The sequence below is a fragment of the Piliocolobus tephrosceles genome, chromosome 12 (assembly GCF_002776525.5).
Source record: "Piliocolobus tephrosceles isolate RC106 chromosome 12, ASM277652v3, whole genome shotgun sequence".
Taxonomy (NCBI): Eukaryota; Metazoa; Chordata; class Mammalia; order Primates; family Cercopithecidae; genus Piliocolobus; species Piliocolobus tephrosceles.
In genome coordinates, this window is record NC_045445.1 from 94,403,306 (window position 1) to 94,426,425 (window position 23,120).

A 23,120-nucleotide genomic window follows, 5' to 3' on the forward strand; every position below is an offset into this window, starting at 1 on the left:
GAAGCCTTCTTCTCTCATGTCGTCAAAGTCATTCTCTGACCAGCTTTCATCCGTTGCTGGCGATGAGCTGCGCTCCTTTGCAGGGGAAGATGCACTCTTATTTTTTGAATTTCCAGCTTTTCTGCCCTGCTTCTTCCCCATCTTTGTGGTTTTTATCTGCCTCTGGTTTTGATGATGGTGACGTACTGATGGGGTTTTGGTATAGGTGTTCTTCCTGTTTGATAGTTTTCCTTCTAATAGTCAGGACCTTCAGCTGTAAGTCTGTTGGAGATTGCTTGAGGTCCACTCCAGACCCTGTTTGCCTGGGTATCAGCAGCAGAGGTTGCAGAAGATAGAATATTGCTGAACAGCGAGTGTACCTGTCTGATTGTTACTTTGGAAGCTTCCTCTCAGGGGTGTACTCCACCCTGTGAGGTGTGTTGTGTCAGACTGCCCCTAGTGGGGGATGTCTCCCAGTTAGGCTACTCAGGGGTCAGGGACCCACTTGAGCAGGCAGTCTGTCCCTTCTCAGATCTCAACCTCCATGTTGGGAGATCCACTGCTCTCTTCAAAGCTGTCAGACAGAGTCGTTCGCATCTGCACAGGCCTCTGCTGCTTCCCCTGTTATTTTTTAGCTGTGCCCTGTCCCCAGAGGCAGAGTCTACAGAGACAGGCAGGTTTCCTTGTGCTGCTGTGAGCTCCACCCAGTTCGAGCTTCCCAGTGGCTTTGTTTACCTACTTAAGCCTCAGCAATGGCAGGCGCCCCTCTCCCAGCCTCGCTGCTGTTAGATCTAACAGCCTTGCGGTTAGATCGCCGCAGACTGCTGTGTTAGCAAGGAGGGAGGTTCCGTGGGCATGGGACCCTCCCGGCCAGGTGTGGGGTATATTCTCCTGGTGTGCCCGTTTGCTTACAGCGCAGTATTGGGGTGGGAGTTACCCGATTTTCCAGGTGTTGTGTGTCTCAGTTCCCCTGGCTAGGAAAAGGGATTCCCTTCCCCCTTGCGCTTCCCAGGTGAGGCGATGCCTCGCCCTGCTTCAGCTCTCGCTGGTCGGGCTGCAGCAGCTGACCAGCACCGATTGTCTGGCAGTCCCTAGTGAGATGACCCCAGTACCTCAGTTGAAAATGCAGAAATCACCCGTCTTCTGTGTCGCTCGCGCTGGGAGTTGGAGACTGGAGCTGTTCCTATTTGGCCATCTTGCTCCGCCCCCCTAGATATCTTTTAAGGAAACCTTTTTAGTGGTTTCCAGAAAGTTTGTAATGTACATTTTTATATAATTTGGTTCACCTTTAAATAATACTGTACTGCTTCATGTGTAGTACAAGACTATCCCCAATTCCTTCCTTCCATTGTTTGTGTCATTGTTGTATTCCATTATTTTTTTACAAATGCTATAAACATACAATACTTTGGTACTATTATTGCTTTAAACAATCAGTTATATTTTAGAGCAATTAAGAATATGATAGTTACATTTGTCTTCATTTATTACTTTTGCAACACTTTTCCTTTAATTATGTACACCCAATTTTCTGATCTGTATCATATCCCTCTGTCTGAAGAATTTCCTTTAATATTTAGACTGTAAGACAGGTCTGCTGATGCTGAGTTTCCTCAGTTTTTGACTGAAAAAGCATTTTATCTTAATTTTTGAAGGATATTTTTGCAGAACTTGGAATTCTGGATTGGCATTTTTTTCTTTCAACACTTTAAAGGTTTCATTCTACTGTCTTTTTGCTTATGTGATTTCTGACAAGAAGTCTGGTATAATTCTTCTCTTTGTTCTTCTGTGGGTAAGATGTTCCCCACCTACCGCCTTCTTCCTGGCAGTCTTCAAGATTTTATTTTTGTCTTGATTTTCTGTAATTTGAATTTGATATATCTGGGTGTGGGTTTTGGTTTGGTTTTGGTATTTACCCTGGTTGGTGTTCTCTGAGCTTCTTGAATCTGTGGTTTGGTGTCAGTCATTAATTTGGAAAATTTTGGCCATTATTGTCTTCACATATTTCTTCTGCCTTACTGTTTCTTCCCCTTCTTGTGTTCCAAATACATATGTGTTATACTGTTTGAGATTGTCCCACAGTTCTTGGATGTTTTGTTCTGTTTTCTTTTTTTTGCTCTTTTTTCTCTTTGCATTTCAGTTTATGTGATCTCTATTGACCTGTCTTCAAGTTCACTGATGACTCAGCTGTGCAGAGTCTATTGATGAGCACATCAAGGATAGTCTTCGGATCTGTTACTGTGTTTTTTTCTCTCCCATTTATATTTGATTCTTTCTTATACTTTTCACCCCCCTGCCGAAATTGCCTATCTGATCTTGCATGATAAACTTTCCCAATAGAGCCTTTAACATACTAATCATAGCTATTTTAAGTTTCCTATCTGATAAAGATGGAAACAGTAGACAAAGGGAATTCCAAAAGGGGGAATGGGCAGGGGGGAGCAAGACTTGAAAAACTACCTATTGGGTACTGTGTTCGCTATTTGGGTAATGGGGTCACTAGAAGCCCAAACCCCACCATTACACAATATACCCAGGTAACAAACCTGCACATATAACCCCTGAATCTGTAATGTACAAAAAAGAAAGCAAAATAATCCAAGTAAATAAACAGATTCCTTGTCTGATATTTCCAACATCTGTGTCATAACTTATTTTGGTCCTAATGATTGCTTTTCTCTTCAGACATTGTTTTTATTCCTTGCCTTGATTCTTCACTTTGTGCTACACCCTGGAGATAATATATGCCTTTAATCTCGTTTAGATGTATTCCACTGTTATTTTTACTGATGCTTTTTAGCCTGGTAGTAGGGGAATGGGGACCTGGGACATTCTATGCTATTCTCATTAAGTCTCAGTCTTAGGCAGGCTTACCCTGAGTGTTGGAGGTGTGTCCTTCACAAGTGTTCCTGCCTCTCCTCCTGTGTTCTAACCCACGTGGGCCTTGCCCCTCCCGGGTTAGACCTTTTTTTTTTTTCAATTTTCTCCCCCAGCTGTACTGAGGTTTCACCAGTGCACCTCAGTTTCTGTTGCCCTTTCTTCTGAGGACTAAGACTTTTTTCCCTTTGGGAAGATAAGGTAGATTGGTATGGGCAGAGTTTCAGTGATGTTGGTCAGTCTGCTCTGCCAGCTGCAGTGAGTTTCTCCCAGTACTTTCAAGCTAGTTTTTGTTGCCTTTTCCCTGAATAGTAAGGCTTTTGCTCCATAGAGAATATAGGGAAAATAGTCCGTGCAGAATTTCAGCAACAGCTATTGTACTGTTCTCCCCAAGCCAGAACTACAGAATATCTTTCTCAGGATTCTTCTCAGTCTTTCTTGTCAGCTTCTGGGGGAGTTCCTGGAGGAAAACTCTGCAAAGGGGTGCAAAACTGCCTATTTCTGCAGCCCCTACAGGCTTCACATTCTCACACTAGCCCATAACCAGCCTCTAGCAATTCATCATAATTTTTAGCTGAATCTTCTTATGAGTTTGTATGTTGTTCACTGTTATCTGCACCAGGTAAGCAAATGCCTGGTCCTGTGGCTCCCTTGAAGATGGTTGTTTCTACAGGTTTGTGGTACTGCAACCTCAGTTTTCTGATGAGTCCGAGAGACGTTCTTAATTTTCACTTTCCCAGCTTTTGTTCTTATTGTAATGGTGGGAGATGTGTTCTTTACAACTCTACATTTCTGACCTAATACCAGAAGAGCATATGAATCTGAGGATAAGCTTTTGAGGGTCTGTTTGTCTTTCAGCATCCATACCCCAGTTTACCAATTCCCCCACGATGGTGATCATGGTGGGTTTACCAGCTCGAGGCAAGACTTATATCTCCACGAAGCTCACACGATATCTCAACTGGATAGGAACACCAACTAAAGGTATGTCTCTGAAAGTCTTTGTTCAACAACCCCATAAAAGCCACTGGCTGAAAACCTTACTTAGGTAGAAGGCCAAAGTCCTCAATGCCAGAAATGCCCCATCATTATTATTATCAGCATTAGGACTACTGCTATCACTATTACTACATTCTTATACAGTTTATAACTTCTTGAGCACATACTTTGTACCCAACACCACTCTAGGTGCTAAGCATAGGAAAACTAGTGTTAAGATTAAATGTCTTCTCTCAAGAACTTCCATGACCTCGAAACAACCCTGTGAGTAACATTCTATTTTTATTGCCATTACTATTATTGCCATACCAATATTACTACTTTTATTAGCATTACCACTTCTTCACCATTTCATAGTTGAGGAAGTTGAGGCCCAAGGGGTGAAGTGCCTTGTCTAAAGGCATATGGCCAGTAAGTGACAGAACCAGGATATGAACCCAGGTCTATTTGATTCTAAGCCTGATACTGTGCCAAGTCTAATGCATGGTTCTACTGATTGGAAGAGAAAAGAATCCCACATTAGCCCTATAGTCTCTTTTTCTCCATTCTTTTTGTCTCCTTCTTTCTCTTGTTAATCTCAACATGCTGTCTCTCTGCCCTGCTTCCTTCTATCTCTCCCCCTCTTCGTTCCTCTCTCCAATTTGTTTCTTTTTCCCATTTCTTATTTCCATTCATCTATGTTCTCTTTATCTAATTCACTGGTGAAGAGTTTCCCAGTGGTTTTCCGTGTGCCCAAACTCCTGCTAGGCGATGAGGATACAAAACTGGATGAGACTCACCCTGTCCTTGAGGAGTTCTAAGTCTAGCTGGGATATATAAGAATACCTTATATCATCTAGGAATTCTAGAACAGGAGCAGGATGCTGCATGAAATCACAAAGGGATTTGACAACTGGAAGGCAAGGAAAGCTTCCTACATAGGATATGTTTGAGCTGAGTCTTGTGGGAGGAGTAAGACATTGGCAGAAGGGAAGGAGAGAAGGAACAGCTCTCATGGAGGACTGCAAGCTCTCAGGAAAATCTGCTGAGTGTAGAGGTACATGGGACACTGGCAGATTGGTTTCTGCCTTAAGGGCCCCATCATGGGTTCAGGGTTTCTGATTCCCCTGCTTTCTATCTTCTTCACTCCACTCAATTCTCTCAAAGGCCTCCAGAGTCATATTTCAAAGCACAAAGCTGAAAATGCCTGTGACCTCCAAAGGTCCCCTTGGCCTGCAGGTTTAAATCCATAGTGGATGACTCACCATCCTCCAAACGTGCTCTTCCTTCTGCCAATGCCATACTCTTGCTCAAGTTGTTCCTCTACCTGGATGCCTTTGTTCCTGACTCCCACTGCCCATATCTGCCTGTAAAAGGCGCCTACCCTAAAAAGCCTTGTTCAAATGGTGAAACCTTCTCAGACCATTCCAAGTAAAATTAGTCTTTCCTTCCCTCTCACTCTCTTCCATAGCTTCATATTGTCTTTGTCAGAGCATTTAACAAACTCTGTGGGAGCTCTCCATTTACTGGTTTACTCACTGTCTTACCTGTTGGACTGTGAGTGCCTTAAGGGCCCCATCATGAAGATCAGGCTAATCCCTGAGACCCAGAGCTCATATCCTGCTTCACAGAGTAGGAATCAAAAAGTATTTGTTACATGAATGAATGAAATATTAACTCTTTGGCTGCTTATCTTCTTTCTCCTCCTTTCCTTCCCTCCTCTCTAGTTTTTCATCATTGTAAGTGGGAAAGTATGGCCTAGAGATTTACATTTAGAATCTTCATCATAATATAGAAAAATAAAACAACTTTGGACTAGAAGTCAGGAGGTCTAGTCTATATCTGTCACCAGCTCACTCACTGTTTGACCCTTGGTGATTAATTTTACTCCCTAGATCTCCATTTCTTCATCTTTCCACCGGAGTAGGGCATTTTAAGGATTGGTGTTTATGATAAAGTAGAATAATGGAAAGACCACCAGCTATGCTGCCAAATAGACCTGGGTTTGAATCTCAGATATCCACAGATAGGAAATAATTGTGCAAGTTTTTCCTATCTCTGAACTTTCAGTTTCCTCATTTATAAAATGGTAATAGTGATCTCTACTTTGCAGGGTTGTTGTGAGGAATAAATAAACTGGTAGCCATAATTTGAAGTTTTAAAAGCAATTTTATAGCTACAAATTATACCTTCTTCCACCTCTGAGGTCCCTCCCAGCAAGGACATTTTTTGGCCACTGGGATCTTCCCAACCTCTTCACTGGCGCTCCCTGCTTTCAGTGTTTAATTTAGGCCAGTATCGACGAGAGGCAGTGAGCTACAAGAACTATGAATTCTTTCTTCCAGACAACATGGAGGCCCTGCAAATCAGGAAGTAAGTACCCAATATTTTAGCAACCTGTGCTGTCTCGTGGCTGAAAGGCCCTTGTTCAGATACTGGGAGAGTAGGGCAGAATAATCTGGACAAGAAAGGAGGCCCTCTAGACTCTCAAACAGTAGTGGAACAGCCCTTCCATTATCCTGCCCAAAACCTGTTTCTGGTCGTAACCATCCACTTATCAAAAACCTTTAATGGTCTTCTGCTTCTGACAGGAGAGAGTAGAAGCTTCTCAGCTTAGCATTTGAGGCAAGAATCTCAATAGCTTGGCCTACTCTAATTTCTGTAGTCTTATCAGTTCAACCTCAAGGTCTCTCTACACTACAAGACTCTGAGTAAAGGCAGAATAGAGCCTGGGCCTTATGCCCTCAATATAGAACCCAGCAGTGAATAATCACTAAAGAGATTTTTGCTGAAAGCATAAATACATTGCCACTGTCATGCCTGTGTGTTACCCATGCCAGGAATGCCTTTTATTTCACAGACCACATGCTCTACCTGGGTTCATAAAACAGTTCAGCTTGAGTTCCATTAGCTCAAGGGTTGGAAGCCTTAATATTATGGCTTCTGCCATTGCTCAGCTTTTCCTGATTGTGTCACTTTATACCTGCCCCTAAGCTGTGTAAGCTGTGCACATACAGCCACTTTCAAGTGTTTGACCCCTCTGTGCTTAGCACGGTGCCTAAAGCACAGGGCACATAAGTTAGTCTAAGACATGAGAGATGATACAGAAGATACTGCAGACAATGAGATAAGGGTTGTCTCTTTTTCTTTCCTGGTCTATCTCAGGCAGTGCGCCCTAGCAGCCCTGAAGGATGTTCACAACTATCTCAGCCGTGAAGAAGGTCATGTCGCGGTAAAGAAATTTGTTATTTTTTCCTTGGGTATCTACTGGGAAGGGAATTAGCTAATAAGTACTGAACATTTACTGTTGTTCTGAGTATTTGCATATATTAATAATTTCATTTTATGCCCCCGCCTTGAGGTAGGTATTGTTATTATGCCCCATTTCAGAGCCCAGAAGAATGGTTCACAGAGACATTAAATAATTTCCCAAGGTGGTACAGCGTATACCTGGCAGGGCCAGAAATAGAATCCAAGTTTTGTAGCTTCAGAATCCCCACTCTTAACCACTGTGCACTACCAGTCCACCCCCAATAATTCAGCAGGACTATATTAGAATTTAAAACTGCAGTACAAACAGTTTTGAGTTCTAGAGACTTACCTAAATATCTAGTCAATAGTTTAGCTAGGATTTGCAAATTCTGAAAGGGGAGGAGATTCTCAAATATACAAATGGTCCAATCTCAGGTACTGAGGCTAGGGAATTGTTTCCTGTTCTTGAGGACTTCTAAAGTGATAAGGAAGGAAGAAGCTTCAGCTAGGAATTGAGAGAACCAGTTCTAGCTCTGCTCTGTCAGCAACTCTTGGTGACTTTGGTCAAGGCAAGTTCTTCTACGCCTCAGTTACCTCACCTATAAAATGACCCTAATAAACACCCACAATTTCCTCTTGCCTTATTACACTCACAGGGTAGCATACATTTCTGGACAGACTGCAAGGGCCCAATATGTGCTTGTGAAATTCTCATAAGTCAATCATGAATCCTTCCTATCCTTCAAGACCTTGTTCAAGTTTTACCTCTATATGGAAGCCCTCCACTTAGCACAGGGATGGGCAAAGAGTAGGTGTTCTGTTAGCACAAGATTCAGAGTAATCCAATCTCGTTACCTGCCTCTAGGTTTTTGATGCCACCAACACTACCAGAGAACGACGGTCACTGATCCTGCAGTTTGCAAAAGAACATGGTTACAAGGTATGGTAACATTCCAACTCTTATTTAGAGCCTATTTCTCCAGCACAAACCCCAAAGAAGGGCAAACCAGGGGACTCAGAGCAGCCAAATCTACAACCATAAGCTCAACATTTTAATTTGGTTCTCTAACTTTCCAGGATGTAGTCAGAAGCAGCAAAGCAGAACAAGAAAGGAGGGGTGCCAATTAGGCAATGGAAGATGACTGCAGACAGGCTGGCTATGGGGAAAGAGTGGAGAGAGTCACTACAAAAAGCTTATATAAGACCTAAACCCAGTAAAGATACAAAACAACAATCTGGGGTCATTCAGTTTAGAGCCAATCTGCCTCATGAAACTCAGAAGCCTGAAAGTACCACTGTATGAGAGCATTATGTTGTCAGAGATGCCCCTGGAGATGATTTAGAACCATTGAAAAGGAGTAAAGCTATGTTCAGCTCCTATCAAACATAATTTGCTGCTGGAAGTCTCTTTTCTGTTTCTTTTATAGGTGTTTTTCATTGAGTCCATTTGTAATGACCCTGGCGTAATTGCAGAAAACATCAGGGTAAGGACCACCAGTTACTTTTCCACTTTGCTCTGCCTTAGGCTTAGATCATGCCTAAGCAGAGGTGAGATTGTGCTTAAGGTAACTCCATGAGATTAAAGAAAGTATTCCTCCCTGATCTTCTCCTCCTAGTTTTCGTAGGAAGCATTCCCTAACCATCCTGGCCTACAATGACTCTATTAATTTTAATGAAGCCAACATATATAGTGCCCTTTATATGCTCCAGACACCAGACTTGACTGTCATTAATTTTCACAACAAAACTGCATATTAGAGATTATTTCCATGTTAGAGAGAGGAAACTGAGGTTCCAAAAGGATAAATGAATTGTCAAAGATTCATACAGACAGAAAGGGATAGAAGTGGGACTGGACCTCAGGCTTGACTGTCTGCCTCAAAAGCCTACATTTTTTATTCTACCCCAAAATTCATACCAGAACTACCACTGCTCTTAGATTCTAGGCATGTGGTCTCGAACTAGGTCATTTACCACGTTTTGTTGTTCCCCACTTCATCAAATTACTGGAGTTCAAGAACAGAAGAGACCTTAAGGGTAATTTTCTTCTACCCTCCATCAGATACTTGAAGTCTTACCTAAATGTATATCTAGATTTTCTTTTTATACCTGCAATGATAAGGGGCCCATTGCTTTCAACGAATGCGGTCCAGTCGAGCTGGAATCTGCCTCCTTGTAATTTTTATTAATAGGTAATTTTTTTTAACCTTTTGGGACATACGGTATGTTCATTTCCTCCCTTCCCTCTTCATCCTCCCATCTACCTATCTATCTATCAATTCAACAGAAATTGACTATATACCTGGGCTTGGCCATTCTGGGCATTAGAGACATATATATGGATAGTGGAGAGTCCTTCCCTTGAGCATATATTCTAGTGAGGAAGACTGGCAAGTATATATACAGAACTCTGAGAACTGAGGTGATATGAGGGAACAGAAGAAGCTTTGGGAAGACAGTGCTGAGGGCCTAACTTTGCATGAGGGCAGAAATCAGGGAAGCCTTCCTAATGGAGGTAAAATTAAAACGAATAAGGATATATGCGATTGTTATTACAAAAGTGTTCTTCACACATGAATGACACTTCAGTTTCCAATGACCTTGAAGAACACATAGGAATTTGGTGGGTGAAGAATGGAAAATAAGGATATAAGCATATACTAAGTATGGCATCTCCGGAGAACTATAAGTAGCTTAAATTGGTTAAAGCCAAATGTGTGGAGGAATAGGGGAGCCATGGGAGATAAGGTTGAAGAAATAATTTGGGGCCCAATCATGACAAGCCATGAGCCGCCTGCTAAAATAATTCACACTTTTTTTCTAAAAGTTATGACAAAATGTATAAGGGCTTTAAGCAGGAGAATACTTTGGCCAGATATTCATATTAGAAACACCCTTCTGGCTGCCAGTATGATGAATACATTAGAATTAAAAAATATATAGACGAAGTAATTGGGCACAAAGCTATAGTGAGCACAAGCAAGAATGAATGGATATTTAGAGGAGATGATAGAGTGGAGAGGATTTGGTACCTGCTAAGAGGTGAGGGATGATAGAAAGACAGACATCTAGGATGACTCCCAGGTTCCATTTAGGAGCAGATGACGGGGTAGGTGATAGTGCCAGTACCTGAGATGAGGACTGTGGGAGGAGACAGTGGGTATTGGTGAATTAGGAGAGGCCAGTCTTTAGAAATCCAAACACAGCACATCATAATCTCCCGGTAAACACTTGATACAGGTAAGCCATAATGACCCCTGGACAAGATCTCTAGTTCCACTTCTTCAGCCATTTCTCACATCACAATTTCTAGTCCTCTTATAAATGTTCTTCTTTTATAAGCAGTGTATGCTCTGCAACTGAGTATAATGTAACAGGCCTTCTTTGAGATTAGGAATGAGGAGTCACACAATCAGCTTCTTTTCAATTGGCCGATTTTTGTAAACTTAGGCAAGATGTGTTCTCCAGGTCTCAATTTCCTCATCTTTATAATGAGGCATCTTGTACTCAGTGGTCTCTAAGAACCTTCCAAAGAAAACCATCAGAGATTCTGTCTCCCAATGTCTCCCTTGATACCTCTGTTCTCCCTGATCCCAGCAAGTGAAACTTGGCAGCCCTGATTATGTAGACTGTGACCGTGAAAAGGTTCTGGAAGACTTTCTAAAGAGAATTGAGTGCTATGAGGTCAACTACCAACCCTTGGATGAGGAACTGGACAGGTAAGAGCCAGCACCCCAAAGTCAAAGTCTAGATCTTTTGCCCAGTTTTGATATCCTGTAGAACCTGGAGGGAATATCCTCCCTTTCTGAGCCTCAGCTTCTCTATCTGTAACATCAGGAAACTGAACTTGATGATTTTTCTTCAAGGATCCTTTCAGCTCTGATTCCTTGATGTGTAAGGTGTTCCTAAGACGATTAAAATAGTGTTTTCCTGAGCAATATGAACAGTTCAGGACCCCCTCCTGAACAGAACAAATGCCCCCCTCCCATGGGTGTTGCGATTATTATTACAAAAGTGTTCTTCACACATGAATGGCACTTCGGTTTCCAAACATGTTTACCTTCTTTCTTACATTTAATCCCTTAGGACTCCTGTAAAGGAGGCTGAGATAAGTCTTATGATCATAAAATTTCAAGAAAAAGAAATTGAGTCTTAGAGAACTGAAATTACTTTCCCAAGCTCCCATCACAAGGGCTAGAGCTAGGATTCTAATTACATGTTCTGTCTCCTAGTCATATCTCTTTTCACAACATTCCCATGTCTCATCAATCAACAAGTATTTGAACCCTTTGGGCTATGGTATATGTAGGGGGTATAAATAGGGGCAAAAGAGGTGGGTTCTATCCTCGGGTAGCTTCTATAGTGCTTTGACATATGAGAATACCCATTTAAAAAAAAAAAAAAAAAAAAAAAAAAACAAGAAATGCTCTGTCATAATACCAACTAAAGAGAGGAGAGAGCAGATGTGAGTTTTAGATGTAGAATGTTCCCAGAACCCTACTCTCTTTGAAAATGTCTTGTGATGAGAAAAGACCCCAAGTGAGAAGTATAAAGAGGCTTTGAATGGTCATCACCACTCTAAGAAATCTAAAGAGTGGCCTTGCCCAATTGAAGTACCGAGAGATCAGCACTGTTATTGCTCCACTCTTTAGATGGAGAAACTGAGACCCAGATGAAGTCAAAGGCTTACCTTGGGCTACACAATGAACGAATCAGTAGCACAATATCTGTTTGAACCCATATCCCAGTTGTGCAGATTGTTCATTGTACAGACACCCTGGTCAAGGGTACACTCGCTTCTCTCACCAAGATGTGTGCTGAAGTAGGGCTGTGTGACCTTGAGGAAAGTACGGCTTTTGAAAATTATCACAAAGGAATGACATGGGCTAACAGCAGCATATGGTGAAAGGAGCCTGAAGGCCGGAGTGGAGGGTGTAAGTGAAAGAATGGCATTGACAAAGCCCCAGCCCTGGGCCCAGACCCTGCGGTTGCTAGGTTGCTGTTTGATGAATTAGTTTGGGCCAGAAGAAGACAAATCTAGAAGGTCAGCTTTATGTCATCATTTTTCTATCAACAGACATTTACAGTCTATGCATCAGGTCCCAGCCCTGAACATGGAATCAAAAGAGGAAAGGGCTATCCCTGATTTGACAGAATGTCCGGTTAGTTGGAGACGACAATGAGTACACAGTTGGTCACAACTCTGGTGACAGTAAACCAAGTGGGCTGTAGGAACATAGGACCCAGTCCAACTTGGAGGAAGAAGGTCTAAAAGAGCTTGATTACCCAATAAGTAGACTACACATAGGGTACCAGCAAGATAGGGGCTACCAAACTAAGAAAAAGAACTATCTTAAAAACATTTATTTATTTATTTATTTATTTATTTTATTTTTGAGACAGAGTTAGAGTCCTGTTCTGTCACCCAGGCTGGGGTGCAGTTACATGATCTTGGCTCACTGCAACCTCTGCCTCCTGGGTTCAAGCAATTCCCCTGTCTCAGCCTCCTGAGTAGCTGGGATTACAGGTGCCCGCCACTGCACCCAGCTAATTTTTATATTTTTATTAGAGACACGGTTTCACCATGTTGGCCAAGCTGGTCACTAACTCCTGACCTCAAATGATCTGCCTGCCTTGGCCTCCCAAAGTGCTGGGATTATAGGCACGAGCCACCACATCCAGCTGGCTTAAAGGCTTTTATAATATTGGATATTTCAAAAACAGCATCAAGGTAGTCAAAGTGGAAAAATATAAAACCAGAACTTGAAAGAATCTCCCCATATTCTATAGTTTATAATTTTTATTTTCAATAAAAATTTAAAACATTTTTAAAATTTTTAAAATAAAATTAAAAATTTGGATGGAGGTAGGCATTAGCTACTCTACTATTTTTGGTGTGGAACACCTCTAAATGACTTCACATGATTCTGGTCTCAAAAAAGGCTTCCTAAAGAGTGAATATGCTGGTTCTTGAGGTATGAATGCATAGCAGCTCAACTTTGGAAATCAGGCAAAGAGAATAGCACTTTGTAAGTGCCTAGTTAAATCTGAACAAGAGTAGAGAAATACAGAAAATATTCCAAGTGTAATAGCAAAGGTATGAAGACAAGAATGAAACAGAGAAGATATGGGTATGGGCATGGGACCATAAAGTGAGGCCAACCGGGCCCAGCATGAGAAGGTAAAACCAGAAAATCAGACTAAGCTGAGGAATTTGGAAGCTCCTAGAGCCTCAACGGACCTAGTGTTAGGAACAGACAGTAGCCAGGCAACAAGTTTACATCAGATATTTTCTACCCCTAGGCTCTGAGGGTTCTAGAAGAAATTACTGGAGGGGGGAGTATTCTGGGGTTCTTCTTCCCGAGAAGGTGGCCTTGGGAAAATCACTTTCTCCATGCCTCAGTTTCTTCACCTTTAAAACAGAGGTGATAATCTCTGCTCTGTAGTAATATTACGAGGATTCATGCGCTTAAAAGTTCCCACTCCCTGCCAGATGCACAGAAAATGTTCAACAAATACAAGTGCCCTGTGGAAGCCATTGGGCACAGGTGGGCATGATGAGTGTGGTGCAGCCATAAAGGACTTCTCTAGGAAGGTCTAGGGAAAGGCTTTCTGAAACCAAACCTGTCGGCAACCTTACCTGCCTCAGGTTAGTGCAGTGCAGCTCTTTCTATTCACTTGGTTTTGTTACCATGCAACCAGGGCTGCTGGTGTCACCCCATTGCCCCAGCCTTCCACTCCTCTTCCCAGGGATTTCTCCAAACTCTGTACAGGCCAACAACTAAACGAGTTAATGCCTGGTACAGCATAGGCCTCAGAAGTCTTGCTCCATGTTTCTAGTCTTCTGATTAGTCAGTGCCTACACTCCACCCTCCAGCTTCTACACAAACAGGTGGTTGAACAGGTTGAATATCATTCAGTGTATAGGTATTAGTTCATGACAAAGCACAGAATTGAGGATACAGTAAGGAACTTGGGACAAGGACCACAAGTTCCCCAAAGATGTTGTGGACCACCTCTGTATCCCCATGCCCCACTACTTGGCACACCTTAGAGGGAGTGACTGTTTATGGAATGAATGTTGAGCACTGATCATGTGTTTCCAAGTATTTGTTCCTGACTGGCCAGAGAGCTCCCAAAGCACAGACACTGGGTCTCCATGCCAAGCACAATGCCTAGAACACAGGAGTATGTTTGGAGTATGTTTGTTGACTGCATAGCAAATAGGAAAATAACCCAGGCCAACCCACCTTCTGAGTGAGAAAAGAGACACACACATGCACAGACATACATATGCACACAGACGCAATCTGGTAGTTGTGTGTTAAGTATAAAGGACAATATGTAGCAGAGGCTAAAAAAACAGAGAGAGAGGGGTGAAGAGCTCAACTCAGGATCAGAAAGGGTAGGGGAGTGAACAAGTCAGGAGCTGCCAGTAAGACATTGGAGTTAGCCAGGGATACAAAAGATTACTGCTTCTCTCTGACTATGTTAGGGATGTGAACCCCAGAAAAGAGAACCCAGCTGCCTGTAATAGTATGAGTGAAAAGGCAGTTTGGCTCAAGCTGAGGCTGAAGGAAGGAGACAGGGGGAAATAGCTTATAATGAGCTCCTTTGGGTGACCAATAACCAAGTCTCTAGGACAGGTACTCGGTACAGGGCAAGGCATGGCATCACATTAGGTGACAGCTGGGTTGTGGAAGAGGTTTGAAAGGGTGTGTGGTTCAGGGTTTCTTTCGGAGTCAACCCTACCACCATTAGCCCCTGAGCTGCCCTTGCTCCTGCTTGGGTCTGGCCCAGCCACCTGTCCTACATCAAGATCTTCGACGTGGGCACACGCTACATGGTGAACCGAGTGCAGGGTCACATCCAGAGCCGCACAGTCTACTACCTCATGAATATCCACGTCACACCTCGCTCCATCTACCTATGCCGGCATGGTGAGAGTGATCTCAACCTCAGAGGCCGCATCGGAGGTGACTCTGGCCTCTCAGTTCGTGGCAAGCAGGTAGGGTGGACCACACACACCCAGATGGGTTGGCTGGGCTGTCCTAGGTGGGCTGGAGGTGTAGTGGTGGCCACATTCTGGGTCCTGAGGTGGGATGATCCAGGGATGGGGTAGAAGCAGATTCCATCACTCCTACTCTTCCATCCATCAGCCACTCAGTCTCTTCCCAGCCGCCAAATGGTTCCCTATGCCACCTGTTCTGCAGGTCTAAGAGCTTGGCCTTGGCACCCAAGGCCTGCCCAAAGCCAGCTGCTCCATGACAGTGACTCCCTTTGCCCTTCCTGACTGATTCCATCATCTTTCTCACAACGTTGTGCCTTTGCTGGTGCAGCTCCCCCACCTACTCTACCCTCCTCTGTCTCCTCTGTCAGTGGGTGACCATCAGTGGCACAGACAGCTGCCCTGAGAGACCCATCCTTGAACCACTCTTCTCCCCAATTCTGCCCTCCCCACCTCACCCCAACACAGGTGTCACACTGGTAGCCCCTGTCCCCACCCATGACAGTGTCCTTCCTGCCCTCCCCACTCCTTTCCAAGGCCCAGCACCTGCTCCAGAAAGCCCTCTCCATCCTCTCCTCCCTCCCAGGCAGGTTGCCATGCCCTGGGCTCCAGCTCTCCCAGTTCTGGCCCATGTGTGGCTCTCCTGGCCTGAGTATCTTCTCCCGAGCCCAGCACAGTGACCTGCATGTTCCAGTTGCTGGCTAAATACAGGGATCCATTTCCACAGCATTTGGTCCTGCACCTGGGCTTGTTAGCACAGGTATTGTTCCTGCTGGCAGGACTGCTTGGGGATGGAACAGGTGGGAAATGAAGTGCAGGATGGACAATTGTTGTCATGATTGTCATTTATTGGACACCTATGCACAGTCACGGTGCCATCTGCTTCTGCATGTGTGGCTCATTTCATCTTCACCACAGGTCTGTGGGGTGGGCATTCCTGCCACTGGTTTATGGATGAGGAAGCAGAGAGCAGCCCCAGGGCAGGTGGCCAGGATGAGACAGAGCCAGGGCTGAAAGCGGGGCCTACTGACCTGCCCTCAGCTCCCCCACTGGAGATGGGGGGGTGCCCCAGGCAAGGCACTACCCTGGATGGCCACGCCCTAGTGTCTCCCTTTCTGTTACCTCCAGACTGACAGCCTCCCCTCAAGGTAGACTCTAACATGTGACTCCCTCATGTCCCACTCCTCAGAGCAGAGTCAGAGGCTGCTGGAGGTGTGACCCCGGTCCACTGCAGCCCCTGCAGCCAGGGCCATCTTGGGTGGAGCCAGCCTGGCCCTACCCACACAGCTCGGAGCCCAGATGGACATGTGGCCGTCTCCACAGGGCATGCCTCCCTGCACACAAGCGTGTGTGTGTGTGCATGCATACAGCCGGTGCCACCTTCACATTCATCACAGAGTACCAGGCCCAGTTTACAAAGCACCTCCCCGTCAAGGTAGCTCTCACTTGTGCAGCACCCACTGTGTACCAGGCTGTGGTCTGGGTGCTCCCCATCCACTATCTGAAGTGTGGCCCCTAGACAGCAGGCCAGGTGAGCCAGTGGTCTTTGGATATGAGGCCAGGGAGGGGCAGGGATGTGTCCGACAGCACAAGGGACCATGTAAGGGTGCTGAGGGAGTTTACCCTACGGCTCCTACCTCCCTGTCAAGGGCTCCTTCCACCAGAGCATGCTGACTCCTGACTCATTTCCACAATGAAATGTATGTATGAAACGCCTATATCCGCATATAAAAATGTGTGCCTGGACCTGTGCACCTGTGCAGATGTTCCTAACACATGCCATCAGCGGTTAACAACACACCTATACACAGAGGAGGAAATCACTAGCTCCTCTGGGCTCCCACAGCCCTTTATGGTTCCCCTCGGTGCTGCCAGTGTTTCCCTCACTGGACTGGCCATGTCTTGAGAACAAGAACACCCCAGCACCCAGCACCACAGGGCCATGAACACTCAATACATGTGTGAATGTCCTTAGAACCTGGGTACCAGGAACCCTGCTTAAGCGATAAGTGTTCACAGTGTCAAAAAGTAATGTCTCCCAAATCCCACAACCCCTACTTCCAGTCCATACTCTGGTACCCCCAACCCTAGAATTCTTTGCCCTTGTTGTCTAGAGTCTGCTTTCAGTGCCTACATGGGCCTATCCCAGAGTCTGTCCACCTGAGGTCAGGCCATATAACACGACCAAGGGGTTGCTGTTTGTGGAGCATGGGGATTAGTGGAGGTGGAAATGTGGACAGAACTCAGTCGTGTGACTTGGTTATCCACAAGCATATACTAAAGGCACATAGAAGTGCAGGATGGAGCCAGAAATGGAGAGAGACTGTGCATGTAGTGCCTCCATTGGTACTCTTGTCCCAGGCTCCACAAATATTAGAGGTGGGCCTGTTTGAATGAATGAATAACCAAGTAGGGGCTTTGGTGAGCAATCATCAATGAGTGCACATGCACACATGAACTCTCTCTCTCTCTCTCTCTCTCTCTCATGCTATTTTCTATTCCTTTGGCCGGCCATCACATGGGAAAGAGTATGGCTTTTTATAAATTTGGAACATTTAAACTCTTTGCTCTGCTTGTTCATCACCACTTAATTTGTGTCAGATCTGAGCTTGTTCTTATGGCCACCCTGCTCTCTCTCACCTCTCCTTTTCCCCTTCTCTCCTCCTCTGCATCCCCGCGCACTAGTATGCCTATGCCCTGGCCAACTTCATTCAGTCCCAGGGCATCAGCTCCCTGAAGGTGTGGACCAGTCACATGAAGAGGACCATCCAGACAGCTGAGGCCCTGGGTGTCCCCTATGAGCAGTGGAAGGCCCTGAATGAGATTGATGCGGTGAGATGCATGGGGTGAATCTCCTGTGTGGAGGGGGTGACTTGAGTCTGGGATTATCCCCTGGGTTGCCTCTGCTCCAGCCCCTATGGGGAGCCTAATTAATTCAACAAACTTTTTTGACAACTAGCCATGTGCCAGACGTTATTCTATGTCTTGGGGATCCAGTGAAGGCCAGAATAGACAAAGTCTCTGCCCTCATCCTAAAGACAGACAGCAAATAGGACATTACATCTCAGTGTGACAAAGGGCTATGAGAGGAGAAGTAGAAGGGATTATGGAGGATCAGAGGGTGAGGGTGCTCCTGACTCAACTTGGTGGTGGGGGATTTACAAGAAAAGCTTCCTGGAGGAAGCTAGAGGTGACATAAGAAGGAGGCAAAATGGTCTGGGGAGTGGGGAAATAAATTTAATTCAGAGACAGAAAATAGCTCATGTGAAGACCCAGAGATAAGAAGAGAGCATGGCAAGTTCAGGGAACTGAAGGAAAGAATAGCACAGAGGCTGGGACAGCAATAGTGAGATCTGGAGAAAAGGGAGATGCGGCTTGAAAGGAAGCCAGGCCACCAGGCTTTATAGTTCATGTTGAGGGATTCAAATGCTGCCCTAACAACAATGAGATGCCATTGATGGGGTCCACATCAAGTAGGAGTAGTCTGACTGTGATGCACATTTTTAAAGAAAGCCCACTCTGGGCATGTGTGGAAACTTGGTGGGAAGAAGGCCAGAATGAACATGTAGACCAGTAAGAAGTTGACTGCATTAGTCTGGTAAGAGGTGGGGGCATGTTGGACCAGAGTAGTGGCATTGGAGATGGAATGAAGAAGGACTTTGGGAATGTTTCAAAGGTGGAATCAGGTCAGGTGCAGTGGCTCATGCCTGTAATCCCAGCACTTTGGGAGGCCTAGGTGGGAGGATCACTTGAGCCCTGGAGTTGGAGACCAGCCTGAGCAACATAGTAAAACCCCATCTCTACAAACAATTTGAAAATTGGCTGGGTGTGGTGGTGCATGCCTGTGACCTCAGCTACTCAGGTGGCTGAGATAGGAGGATTGTTTGAGCCTGGGAGGTTGAGGCTGCAGTGAGCTGTGATCATGCCACTGCACTCCAGCCTGAGTGACAAGCAAGGCCCTGTCTCAAAAAAAAAAATTTAAGGTGGAATCAACAGGGCTTGATGGTGCACTGGCTGTAAGGGATGCGGAAGAGGGAGACATGAAGGACCCAACCTTGGCGGTATAGCAATCTCTCTTCAGGGTCAGGTTCTTCCATGAGCTCTTTGAGAAAGGAGCTGTTTCCTCTCCATTGTTCACCTGCACTGTAGGTACAATGGCACTGGGCAGCAGCGCACAGGTTATGATTGTTAGGCATCAACATAAAAGCTTCACCACTTGTGCAAATAACTTGCGTTTGGGTAGGTTAACTTACTTACTTGCCTGCTAGATATGCCTCTATAGAAACAGACATGTATGTGTGTGTACATTCATACATATGTGCATATAAATATAGAGGTACAGAAATACACATAGTTAGAAAAGGGCTATACAGCATTGTTCTGTATACCACATACATTTGCCATAAAATATATGCAAGCAAATATGAAATTTCTTCATCATAAGTTTGGTGGCTTCTTATTTCTGGTCCACATGTGGTGTAAACATTTATTGAATCCCTCCTTGTTTCAGGTTTTGGAGTGATGCTGGAGGTGGAAATTGATCTAATTCATTCCTGTCTTCACTGAATTTTCAGGCTAAATAGGGTAGACAGAGGAATAAACAGAGAAATAGAGAACAGCATGTGTGATACAGGCTCTGATAGGCAAGACTATGGGTACATAGAAGTTGGGGCAGGACACCTAACTCAGCCAAGATCTACCTGGAAGAAGTGATACATAGCTGAAGCCTCAGGTTTGAGTAACAGTGAACCAAATAGAAAGGATCAAGAATGACATTCCAGGCAGAGAGACAGGGATAGGGAACTTCATAAACAAAGAGGTTGATTGGATGTGTTGAAATGCTAAGGTTGTAGTAGTACAAATGGAGAGGGAAGAAAAAAGGAGTCGATTTGAGAGAGATTTAGGAGGTGGAATCTCAGAAATTGGCTATGAGGGGTGAGTGAGGAAGAGAAGCAAGAATTTAGGATGATGATAAAGCAAGAATTTAAGTTTCTGGTTTATTTTCCATGATTAATAAAATATTAATACTTGATTCTAATGATTGGGTCTTTAAAATGTCCCTTGCATATTCTGTACTAATATATTTTACTTACATTTTTCCAGTATTCAAAACACTTCTATGAAGTAGTTCTAATTCTCCACATTTTGCAGACAAGGAAAGTAAAATTTGGAGAGGTTAAGCAATTTGACTCAATAATGAGTCAATGACCATTTCTATAAGCAACAGGCTCCTAGTACTCCTCAGAATAAAAAGTTGAAGCCAATCTGGAAGGACCTCATGTACCCAGTAGGATGCACTTTCTTCCATGGGCAGTGTGGGTTGGAGAAGTTTCACACTGCAGAGATGTTTGTGGGTTGGGGTAGGGGTTCACTTCCTCACCCCTGATGGGGGCATGGTAGATGGGCCCAGTAGACAACAACCAGAGGCCACTGGCCCCCTACAGGGAGATATAATTGGAATCCACATACCCAAAAGGAAACCTTAGAAACCCAACATAACTTTCCACCACCAACAGTAGTCACCTCACCTCTGGGAGTTTCTCAGTAGACTTGGAATCTCTCATAAGCACCTTAGGAACTCATTTTCTGAGCACTCAATTCCTTTTTTGAATGAGGAGAGTGTATCTCCCCCAAATCCACTCTGAAACCATTAGGAATTTATTAATTTTTCCTGTCTGAGATGTCTGTGGATGCCTGTTTATCTGCCAGAGTTCCCAAAGTAGAGGTCTTCAGACACAGGCACACAGATACTCTCACATATACACCAGAGACATAATGAGGGATATATACATTAACAGACACACATGCCACAGACACACATGCCACAGACACACTGAGACCTGCATGGAAAGACCACATGGACACATTCTCCAATGCTTAGACACCCTGTACACACACACACACACACACACACAAGCACACAACACATGCTGAGACAAATACACAAACACGAGGCATAAGTCCTTAAACATACCACAAGTACATACCATAAGCATGCTCCACACAGACTTGTAAACACAGCCACGAATTCTTATGCCCATATTTTTATAAAAATACATACTTACATGTATAATGTACACCTGCAGACCTATCTGTACAATCATAGAAAAACATCATACACTCAGCCTGAACACATCTATCCACACACACTCACTGTCACATCCACACAGCCGCACACCTTATACACACACACACACATACACACTTATAGATAACAGGCACAGACCCAGAGCTGTGTTCACAGAGACCCAGGTGCTACTGTTCCACAATCATCGAAGAATTATGGCAAAGACTCTGTGGAATTTCATCTTGTGAATACTTTTGCCCCCAAATACTTTTTCTCAGGGTGTCTGTGAGGAGATGACCTATGAAGAAATCCAGGAACATTACCCTGAAGAATTTGCACTGCGAGACCAAGATAAATATCGCTACCGCTATCCCAAGGGAGAGGTAAGGCTTGGGGGGTGGCCTAATGCCTAGGACTACTCCCCAGTGTCTTCGTTGCAACTGCCAGAATTCCACAGTTGTCTAGACAGCTTTAGAAACAGAGTAAGCATATCTTGCAGCAGCTGCCATCCCACGGGCACATGATTATCTGGCCATTGGTTGTTTTAGATTCTTGGCTATAGGCAACAGATCCATCCCTTTCTTTTAAAAGCTACATAATTTTCTTGCTTATTTTCTTTCTACTTCAGAAGTGCTCACTTTATCCTGGACCTTGTCTCTGGTATCCCTTCATGAAGACACTTTAAATAGTTCAACATACTCTGATTTCCTGATATTTTGTTGCCAAGTTGCCTAAAGCTCCAGCCTCTCTGGGCAGTTGGTATTGTCCCAAGGGACAATGGCTAATAATTTAATCAACTTCTTTGCCACTACATGAACCAGACCATCAGTTCCCTATCCCCATATGAGATGAATGCTCATTGCATTTGATCAAGCCTCCACTTAGCCAGTTCCACATTTTAGAGCATTTATTAGTCACACTTTAATATAAATTGCTGGGAAAGTTACTACAAAAGAAGGACATCTGGGAAGATAAAACAATAGATATTCTATTCAGTTATACAACACTTTCACATTTTTTCTCTTCACCCTCAGAGATGACATTATAAAATTCATCTTAATTTGCCCTCATTTTCCTTTAGGTATTTAGAGGCTGTGTTATTAGAGGTATACAATATTAAAGCAATTATATTTTCTCAATGAATTGGACATTTTATCATTACATAGGACCAAACCTCTTTCTTCCCGATAATCCTTTTTGCCTAAAAACGTGTTTTATCTGACATTAATACAGCTGTACAAGATTCAGTGACTTCTGGTGACTGCTTACCTAGTTCACTTTTAGCTATTCATTTACTTTCAACTTCCCTGTGTATCTTTGTTTTGTGTCTCTTATAAACAGCTTACAGTTGGGTTTCGTTGTTTTTAATCCAAACTGAAAATATATGTCTTTTGAATGGTAAGTTTGGTATATTCACTTTTATTGTAATTACTAACTTTTTTAGTTTATTACTATTATCTTGTCTTGAGTTCTCTGCTTAGTTTTTTCTCTTTTCCTGCCCTCTTTAGGATTGATAAAGTTTTTATATCCATATTTAAGTTATATAATTTGTTTCCATTCATTTAGCGATTACCTTAACATTTAAAACATTTTTCATCGTGATTCTTTCAATTTTTAGTCGATATCTCAATAAGGATGTAAGGTCAAAATGTATTTCAAAATCACTCATAATAATTCTTTGCTGAGTGCTATTATGCAACCAACTCGAATCCTTAACATTTTAATATTCATTATTAACAAAATCTAAAATCAGTATCTCCACCCTCTACCTAAACAGCAGAAGAACTTTAAAACTCTGGCCACTGTGTCTCCTAATTTACATGTTGTTTGTATTTTAGGTCAAACTTGGTCTTAACCCCCAAGTGAATTATTACTGTTGTTGTTATTATTGTATGCAGTCAATGTTTATTTAGATTTAACCACATGTTTACCAATTCCTATGATCATTCTTGCCCCTTG

General features: G+C 43.8%; 1 protein-coding gene across 1 annotated transcript in view; it reads left to right on the plus strand.

The window, feature by feature from the left end:
- The window catches only part of PFKFB1 (6-phosphofructo-2-kinase/fructose-2,6-biphosphatase 1), a 70,994-nt gene that overhangs the window by 39,505 nt on the left and 8,369 nt on the right, over window positions 1-23,120 (plus strand). The window contains exons 2-10 of the mRNA XM_023202040.1: window positions 3,715-3,840; window positions 6,114-6,207; window positions 7,000-7,066; window positions 7,952-8,026; window positions 8,514-8,570; window positions 10,684-10,805; window positions 14,887-15,094; window positions 17,780-17,926; window positions 21,440-21,544. Coding sequence (XP_023057808.1) covers window positions 3,715-3,840; window positions 6,114-6,207; window positions 7,000-7,066; window positions 7,952-8,026; window positions 8,514-8,570; window positions 10,684-10,805; window positions 14,887-15,094; window positions 17,780-17,926; window positions 21,440-21,544 — 1,001 coding nt within the window. The remainder of the gene's footprint in view (window positions 1-3,714; window positions 3,841-6,113; window positions 6,208-6,999; window positions 7,067-7,951; window positions 8,027-8,513; window positions 8,571-10,683; window positions 10,806-14,886; window positions 15,095-17,779; window positions 17,927-21,439; window positions 21,545-23,120) is intronic.